Raw genomic sequence first — 10,122 nt, 5'->3', positions numbered from 1 at the left:
ACGTATCTTAAAACATTATAACGAAAGAAGTGAGGTGGTGCGTGAACTAAAATAAAAGCTGTTTACAAGGTATCTTGCAGAAATAGTATTCTTACCATATAAGTATTAAAAATCATAATAGTTGTTGAAGATATCTAAAGGTTTTAAGGCAGTCTAGTTCTTGACTGTTACTGTCTTATCGGGCACGTTTTAACAAGTCTAACAGATTATGTCTTACGGCAGACAGTCTCGAATTTCCGTCGATACCATAAGAAATTTAGCCTTAACAAAAATGTTACATTTTTGCCTCAGATTCCAGTCTAACCCGCCATATCGCAATCTGCTGTTACACTTTAAAATCACACACATTTGTGCCTTCAAAGTTCTTGTAAATCTCTCCATACAAACATATGAACGTGTATTTATCAGATATACCACAGTCACACATACGGCGCGGATAGCTACGTTTAGCTACGGATAGAAACGTAGTAATCCGTATCGATCCGTACCTGAGCTGTACGGACTGGTACGAACTGATACGGGTTACTACTTTAAGGTACGGCTCAGGTACGGATCGATACGTATCGATACGGATTACTACATTTCTATCCGTGGCTAGACGTAGATATCCGCGCCGTATGTGTGACTGGGGTATTAACAAAATAATAAAATTATATTTTTCATTAAATATCAAGTAACTTTAAGGTTACTGAAAATATAATGCGAATACAACTTCAGATTTCAAATACCAAACCTTTGTTCCATTCTTGCAACAACAACAACATATTTGCAATTGTTGAAACAACCCAAAGTCTTCTTTGTTTGAAAAATTCATCGAATGAATCTGGACAATGTGTGCTATTCTCGGATGCAGCGCAGTATTCAATAGTTCTTCCGGTTTGGACCTTTGTACAAAGGATAGTTTTTTTTTTACATTAGACATTTACTGATAAGGTAAATGAAGCTCTTATATTCCTTTTGGAACAAATTTTAATTGGTAATCGAATGATAAATTGTTACCTATACCGCTTTAGAAATATAAATGACTAAATTTTAATATACTTATTGGCTTTTACTAAAAGAGCAGAATAACACAAAAGATTTAAAAGGAGTGTTAAAGAGGAAACTTAATTGAATATAGTTTTAGCTCTATAAGAATTGGTAGAGCTATTTGATCAAAATGATTTTAAATTACCAAGACAACACATTCTTTACTAATTTCGACTTTCATTACTTCGTCGTTGTATTGTTGTCAAAAATAACAACGTACAATACAAAGCTACTGGACTCACCCAAGCGTCGGTGTCTGCATCCCGATTTCGTAAAGTTAGTATCTTAGTAACAATTTGCGGGAATATTTTGAAACTTCATACACTGATTTACTGTGATAATTGACTTACACTGCACAAGTTAAATAACTCTTTTTTTTACCAAATGTCCCTTTTTCTACTTAGAAAGTTTCTGTATGTAAACTCTAATCTCAGTACACACTAATGGAAATGGATTGAAACTTCTTACACTTGTTCATTGTCAGGATGTGACATGCAGTAAACAGGATCCATAACTCTATTTTGCACTTTTAAAAAAGTATGTCCCTGTTTGAACTAGCAGTTTTTGGTTAAGTTTCTGTATGGAAGCTGATATCTTTTTACCCACTGATGGGAATGGATTAAAACTTCACACACTTGTCGATTGTCAAGAGCTGATATGTGTTGTACATGTTCCATAGCCCTGGTTTGCAATTTTAAAAAGTTATGCCTCTTTTTCGACTTTTACATTCATTCAATTGATAAGATTGTTGAATAGTCAACCGTTGCTGTTCTTCGACAGCCCTTGTTTAATAATTAGTGAAACAAATATGTCATCATAAATTGCAGAAAATTCTTCAACGCGATTCAGTAAGATTCCGTTAAGTTCTGAACCGGTGTACATTGCTTAATAAGAAAAAGTAAAATGGCACAATCTAATTTAAAGAAACTAGTCTTTGTCTAGTACAACAGTAATATCTCGACATTATCACCAACGATAATTTCAGAAGCGGAGCATGATTAATTTGTTACTTGTTTGGTATTTGATTTATTAGATTCAACTAAATTGTTCAAATTCAATTAAGCTTGAATTCACTTGTTTCTGAAAAGTCTAGTCGGAGCCCCTTACACTTTTTATAACATAGAACGGCTATGTCATTGGATTTTTAAAAATATAGAGAAATATATCATTTAAAAAGCTCAACTTCTATAAAACAATAAAACATTTCAAAGTAAACATGTTTCCCGTTTTCACAATTGAACAATACCTATTTTTTTAAAGTTAAATCTTCCGGTTAAATAGGTATCAGTGAAATAGTTTTTAACACTTCTCAGAAAACAGATGATGGATTATTTATAAGTATCTTAGTACCACGTTTACATTAATTGAGTTTGTATACCAATTTTTTATTCCTCATTTCCGCTATTGATATATACGAATACCATAAACATGGAAAAAATTGCAATTTGTATATCAAATTGGATTATGAATATTATAAAAACTGATGTTTTGTGCATACTAATTTAAAACTTAGTACATACAGGTCATACACTGCAAACAAACCAATTAAAACAAAAGAAGTTTCTAAGTCAAACAGAAACGGTAATTTAAATAAAATAGAGAAAAGTGGAAACTTCACAGGTCGCTCAACACGACAAAAACGAAAATGTTGCAGGCTCGGTTTGATTGAGTCTGTTCATGGACGGTAGTGGAAATGTATGCTACGTCCACGCCCTCTAGCCCCGGGTTGAGCAGAACTCAACATTTACACATGCTAAAAGTACAAAAAGCAATTTAGAGACATCCGCAGATGTATTCAAACGGCGGTGAAAACATCATGCAAACATCATGGTTTTCGAAGGGTACCTTTGTGGCTGTTTACATCGAAATACTTCTTTCATAACTGCAAAGGCAATCTCTACGAATAAGAAAAATGGAAACGCTCTTTCGCTTTCGGTTTAAAAAAAATGTTTCGAAAAGTACGAATACAACGAATTTTTGTTGTAGTGTTAAACTTCCAAAGATGTTTTCAAATCAATCCTGCAGAACGTGTTGACATTGAAATTATTTCTATACGTTTCGAACAACTATCTCAACTTGTCTTCTTTTTGTGTTGTTTATTGGATGGGCACACTTTTCCACCAGTATTTCATTAATATACCGGATATTTCAACCAATTTTTTTCCGTTTAAAACGGCACGACATAACCTAGCGTGATGTGTGGTGATTCTAGATACAATTCCTGTTAATAATAAGCAATTGGATTGTTACTAAACAAAAAGAAAATACTCTGATCATACTGGATCGAGAGGGATAATATTATATGTGTGCTAATCAATAATTCTTTGATGCTTGGTGATTCTAGCTAAATGCTTTTTGGATTATAACCAATTTCATCTTTTTAAACAAAACAAACAAAATCTATGCTTTTACTTTAATAGTCCAGGGGACTAATACTTCATGTGGGCAAAGACCATGTACTAATTAATAATTATGTGAGGTTTGGTGGTTCTAGCTGAAGTACTTTTAGAATTATGTGCTTTGATAATCGCGGACGGTTATATGCACGGACGCACGCACAGCCGGACAGGCATCGCCAAATAAGATTCCTCCGCCTTTGGTAGGGGAAAATGAAACAAATCTGATGAAAAGACAGTCAAAGTTGACATTAACATACTCTTTTCTTACAATTGGTATATATACAAAAGCTGTCTATACCATTAGTGTACAAAGCCATCTATCTTCTCCCATGTCCTTTGTAAGAAAGTCAAATGCATGCTCTACATCTGATGCGTAGGTTGGTAGAATCTCCCGTATTGCTTTACATCTATACACGCTGAAACATCCAGGCGAACAAAGAACCGAGCCAATTACATGTTCAGCAGCCTAAAACAGGTTCAGCCAAGTTTGGACTGATTTTTCTAATTTTGCCGAAAGTTCGACATCAAATATACACATAAAACTACACATATGCACATTTTTTATCAATTTCAGCTTGAATAATGGTCATTATATAAAGCAGTACTTACCTTTGATGTTTAAAGTCATAGTCAAATTATTCCGAGGATCGTGTCTCCCGTACCGTCCGTGATAAAGCGTATGATAATGTGGTAAACAGTGTACCTAAAATTTTATTGCCTGTACTGCTTTAATACATTTTTAGAAGAAAACATTCTTATACTCAATTAATTGTTTCCAAGAAACATGTAAATACACGGACAGGTAACAGACAAACACGATTTTACCTTTCTTTTAATGAAATGAAACTATGCACAATGAAAATAAAATAACCTTTTGAAACCAATGACCAATGGCGTACTCAAAGGCCTGATACCAAACGATTGGACCATTTCCTAGAGGCAAGGTGCTGGCACAAACTGCACCAACTTTGCCGTCATGTGCCATCAAATCAAGAAGGTATGCGATGGAATCCGGTGTAAACTTTACATCAGCGTCCGTAGTCAGAATGAATACGTCCTCGTCAGTTGCTTTAACAAAATTAGTTTCATAATTATTGTATATAAAACAAAGTTAGTTTCATATCATCGCATATATAACAAAGTCAGTTTCATAATTATTGCATATATAACGAAGTTAGTTTCATAATCATTGCATATAACAAAATGTTAGTTTCATAATTACTAGTATTGCATATCGAGAACACACCACAATTGTTTTGAAAATTATATCAATAGCCAACAAACTATATACAGGCTGAACAAAAGAAAAATTATTTCAGGCACGAGCGTGTATCTGGTAGAACTACCGGTCATCAGTAAGCCAGCCGAGTAGCTTCCTTACAAGAAAGAGTTTTACATCCATGCGAGGTTAGTGAGAAGTGATTAGAAGTCATTGACCATAACCACTCGGCAACGGAGGTCCCTTGTTAAAAAATGTATACTATTGGTTGCCTACGAAATAACATGTAGAAAAGAAGGACCATTATCACAGAGGAACAACTATATTCAAAAATTTAAGCTTCATGTACACAGAGAATGCCAATTAGATATTTACTGTATCATCATTGCAAACATTTGTAGCAGAATTTGGCATATGGTTCTTATTGTTATTTTGTCTCATACTATTGTTTCGAATTAATCACAATAAAAAGATTGCTGTTTACCTTTTAGTTCCTTTAGAAGTACATCTAATACATAAGACATATACATCACTTGACTCAATCGTTTTTTGTTCTTTACCTATCCAAAATAAAAGGGTTTTATGTATCAAAAGGACGTTATACATATAACGTCTACATGCAGCCTTTATAAATGGCAAAAAAACCGTAATGCTACGAGAAGTTATATTTACAAAATGTTTCTGTAAATTTACACTGCAGTTAAATGTAAAAGATTGCAGCATTGTAACATATATACTTACCTTTGTGTTGTCTTTCAAGTGAATGGTCAGATCCATTTTATTTTTATCATTTTTCTCATTGTCTTTATACAGAGTCCATTTCAGAGACTTCCCATATGGTGTATTACTCTTTGTACACTCAGCATTGTTAACACGAACTCCTAGAAGCATAAACAAAAAACCGAATAATTATGTTTCTTTGTAAGAATGGACGTATGCTTAATTAATATACAAGCACTTTAACTTTTTTAAGAAGCATGTAATGACATTTTAGAAAGAACTAAGACATGAATCAGCACCTTTTTAGCAGATGTGACATCTACCGTGTCAGAAATATTCCACATGGGATCTATATTTTAAAGAGAAAGGTTTGAGCATGTATAAATTTAAAAGAATATATATAAAGATATATCATTTCATTATAGTCAGATCTATTTATCTCTTAAGTGTTGTTTTGTTTAAAAAAAAATCCCACATCTTCTTATCATACGACTGTAATGAAAATGCACTGTTTATATATTGAATGTTTTTTTTTAAATACATATACATATTAAGCTACCCAAAACATCTTCTACAAGATATAATAGCTGTAAGGTATGTTCTGTCGGCTCATTACACTTTATGGCATCGTCAAATATTATATGGGACTCAAAATTCTTCTCCTTTTTGGTTTGTACAACACTGCGTATTGATTCAAGGAGTTGTTACATTTCGTGTGCATCCTGAAACGTAAACGTTGGATAGGATATGTATTTTTGTAGTTAATAAGGTGTGTCAGAGCGTGTTGTCATTCGAAAACTTCATACAAATTACCAACACACTCGTGCAAGATTTCCGTTATCACAAACTTTGTCTTGGGACTAATTTTAATGATGTTTGTAAAATTCTGGGTCATATCAATACTCAGCTGGGAAATAACAACCCTCCAGTATCGGCATAAGTTGTGGCCCTCCGTTTCGATTTGATCATTTGATTTTCCTTATGCTAAATCAAATTTGTCATATCCATTGTATGATTAATGTATCTTTTGTCCTAACTATGATTAAAAACGAAATTTCCAACTGTATTTGGAAAATTACTAAAACGTTTAATTATAACCCGACCATTTTGGGACACACCGCGTGTTAAGTAATCAGTCCTTTCACATTAGGACCCTTCACTTTTCTCTACGATTGTATGAAGTTTAAAAACACTCGCTCATTCGTCGCCGTCCGCGTCCGTGTGAGCGTCGTAGTTTATGTTGGTGTCCCGATTTGGTTAAATTGTTGTATGAAAGTATCGGGAATGTATCTCAGTACCCACTATGGAAGTGGATTGAAATTTCAGTCCAGAAAAAAGTTCATGACAACAAAACTATATGAAGGGCATATTAGAATCGAAATAATGAATAGCAAAATCGTGTTTTACCTAAATTAATAAGCTCAAAATCGGTTATAAGCCGCCAGAATAATTCACTCTACGCCCTTTCGAAGTTATTCCGCTGACGTATAACCTCTTTCCGTGTATTAATGACGTTAAAACACTGTTTTTTTTCTTTTATATATCTTTTTTTTTAATGGAAAAAATGGTGCACACTAGTTATGATTTTTAGTATTTAGTGCCTATTCCCGAACATAATAATTGTTTCTTATATTATTTTATTCTAACCTCTGCACGAGTGTTCTTATAAACTAACTCTGAAACAAATTCCATGTCTGGAATTGAGTTTGATTTTCATTCATCACTTTCTCGTTATAGTTACCTCTTTGTACATCGTTGTGCAAATAATGACTTTAGCACGATTTGTTTCTATCACTCTCTCGTGATATTCTTTGTCACCAAACTCGCTCCTTCTTATTAACATAAGCCATTGTTCAAGTAATGCTGGTGTATAAACTGGCAGCCAAAACAACTAAGCAGAATGGAAAAAAAGGCGTTAGATTAGCAAAAGTAATAAATATTTCTATGATTTAAATTTCGTTACAATCAATATGAAATAAAATGAAATACTCCTGGACTTACACACAAATCATTTACAATTCAGAAAAAAATAAACAATTTTCAGAAAGGGTCGCCAAATGAACATTTATGTACAATTATTATAAAATTGAGTCTGCTGTTCCCGACAAGAAAATGTCTGAAAGTTACTAAATATTCCCATATACATGTAGGAAACCCCTTGCGGCCATTTTGTTCCGAATCGAAATAAAGTGAACATTTTTTTCAGCTTCTACTATATACATATTGGGAAAGTGCTATCCTTGAAACAAGACAGGATATACAGTCTGTGTCACTTTATCATTGTGGAACTCCCAGTGGTTTTGCTTTAACAATTTTCCATCATACCTAAACGTTCTTCACGCATCAGCAAGCTTGTTTAGACATCATGCAATCCAGGGTTAGAGTACGACCAAAGCCTTGCTTTAAACTGTTTATATCCATCTCCAAGCTGATACAGTTGTCGCAACTTGACCGCGATGGCTGACCTTAGGCTGATTATTCATATCGATTGTTTCATTGTAGAAATAAGGAGGTGCTTAGGGTAGCCGTATATATTATATGGAATTAGTTTGTACACAGTATGTATACTTACATTTGATCAGTTTTATAAACTTTCCAAAACACTAATTCATATTTACACAAATTTATTTTTCCATGTTCTCGTGCAGCTCGTGCTTTTTTTAAATGCAAAGAGATTAAGTGTTTTACGTACACTCCTTCTCACTAATAGGCTGTGCCTCATTATGTATTATAATACAAAGGTCAACAAATGGGGTCAAGTTGCGTCCCCTATACATGTACTAGTATTATTAAAAGGTGGTAACTCTCAAATATACTTACTATTAGTATTCAACAGCAATACTTCGCATGTCTCTGGTACTGTTAAAAGTATCAATGACGGAATCATAGTTGATACCAAAGGTAAGGCAAATGCTCCAATTTGCATACAAGTAGAACAAGCCATATACCCGGTATAATAGCCTATACAAGAAAGAACATATCAGATACGCATTACTTTTTTGCATATAAAAATATGTGAGCCGTTCCTTGACAAACAGTAAACAAAAATTAAGATAACAACATATTTATGAAAAAAATAATTCTACTTTTGCCTTTCAATTCTACAAATATCAAGGAGTTCCCTTCACTATTATATAGTTACAGTATGTAAATTAACGAAGGCGTTTAGAGAAGGGGCGTCATGAAAGTCATGGAAGTAGTATAACGTCGTCGTGCATAAATATGCGGCAAATTATGTATTGCACTTAACTTGCATTTATACATTTGTACATCTAAAGACTTGTGAAAACATTTTACGGAATTTCAACTTAACGGTTTACACTTTATTCCATGATCATAGGTCATTTAGTAAAAAAAAACAAAGAAAAATATCAAACAGGGAATGCCACGCACCAAAAACGAAACCCCCAGCACGCAGACGCGTGCACCACAAACACATACACACACACACACACACACACACACACACACACCCAAAGCCAACACATAAGGACAAAACGAACAACACACACGCACACAAAGCCAGCACATAAGACGAAACGAACAAACAAAGGAACACAGTGGGGCACCGCCTTGGAACAGTCAGTGGCAAAAACACCACTGGGGAGCTTAAACCGGTTTATGGTGCACCTAACCTCACTCTTACCCCCACCATGTTCCAAAGACATGGGACAGTGTAAATAAAAGTAATCCCCTCCAGGTGAATCTCTTACACACGTAATGGAAACAAAAAGGCATGGCATGTAAAACACAAAAATGCTCGTGTATAAATATATAAAAAAACAAACCTTAAGAACCAAAAACCTATGTACTCAATGCCTTTTCAGAAGACAGAGCAACAAGAGAAACACCCTTTAGGGCCCGACGAAACAGGCCAGAAGACAAATATCAAAACAGTTCAGTCCTGGTAGGATTTAAAAACTGCTTATCATAGAGTCCTCCCCCTCTTCCGTCAGACGCAATCAAAGAGGGAAGCGTAATGTCCAACTGTAAACGGGTTGAACACTAAACATGCGGTATGTCTCAAAACAGTTGGGTCGTAACCTCTTTTAATAAAACGTTTGATAATCTTTCCAAATACATTTGGAAAATTACCGTGACCCAAGATCTTACGAAGTTTGTAGACCACATCCCCATAAAAAACGGGTTTAGAAACACCTTCTCGCAGAAGTGTCTTTAAATTACTATTGAATTTTAAAACTAAATCAGAATTACGATAATAAAATTTAGCAAAATATTTACGCAATTTGTAATAACGGTAGCCTTGCTTGAAATGCTTGACATGACTACACGCTCTGGCAAACCGAATTAACTGAGAAATATATACCCCATAAGATGTAGCCTGAGGTACATCCCCATCCAAATGGGGAAAATTAACAATATTAAAATTAAAATCATCCCTCTTGTCATAAATTTTGGTATGTATAAAATTGTCATAAATAGAGAGATGTAAATCTAAAAATGAAGCATCAGTATTCGAATTGTTAGTTTTAATTAACTGAAGCTCCCTAGGATAAATAGTACCCACCAACTGACCAAAAAACGGATTATCCATATTAAGAATATCATCTAGTTAGCGTGATGTATTATTAAATGCCGTTATAATATATGCCTGCGTATCTGGAGAGAGGCTCAACATAAAGTCTCTTTCATAACAATATAAAAACAAATCTGCGACAAGGGGTGCACAATTTGTTCCCACGGGAATACCAACAACTTGTCTAAAAACTGCATTCCCAAACCTGATGTAAATGT

At 34.2% G+C, this 10,122-nt stretch overlaps 1 protein-coding gene across 1 annotated transcript; it reads right to left on the bottom strand.

The window, feature by feature from the left end:
• Window positions 1–713: 713 nt before the first annotated feature.
• Window positions 714–4,861, bottom strand: LOC128551280 (chitin synthase chs-2-like). The gene is made up of 4 exons (XM_053532051.1): window positions 4,825–4,861; window positions 4,300–4,496; window positions 3,727–3,894; window positions 714–884 (listed from the first exon to the last, which is right to left on the bottom strand). The coding sequence occupies exons 1-4, from the start codon at window positions 4,859–4,861 to the stop codon at window positions 714–716; spliced, it is 573 nt and encodes a 190-aa protein (XP_053388026.1).
• Between the last annotated feature and the right edge of the window lie 5,261 nt (window positions 4,862–10,122).

This window comes from Mercenaria mercenaria, chromosome 19 (assembly GCF_021730395.1).
Source record: "Mercenaria mercenaria strain notata chromosome 19, MADL_Memer_1, whole genome shotgun sequence".
Taxonomy (NCBI): Eukaryota; Metazoa; Mollusca; class Bivalvia; order Venerida; family Veneridae; genus Mercenaria; species Mercenaria mercenaria.
Note: the sequence above shows the minus strand (reverse complement) of the source record. Positions and strands in the feature narration are given on the sequence as shown.

Coding starts and splice junctions, on each gene's coding strand:
- LOC128551280 (XM_053532051.1), bottom strand. CDS start 4,861: ATGACTTCTAATCACTTCTCACTAACCTCGCATGGAT. Junction 3,895..4,299: donor TTGGTCATTGGTTTCAAAAG/GTTATTTTATTT, acceptor AACCTGTTTTAG/GCTGCTGAACATGTAATTGG. Junction 885..3,726: donor GATGGCTTTGTACACTAATG/GTATAGACAGCT, acceptor CTTTGTACAAAG/GTCCAAACCGGAAGAACTAT.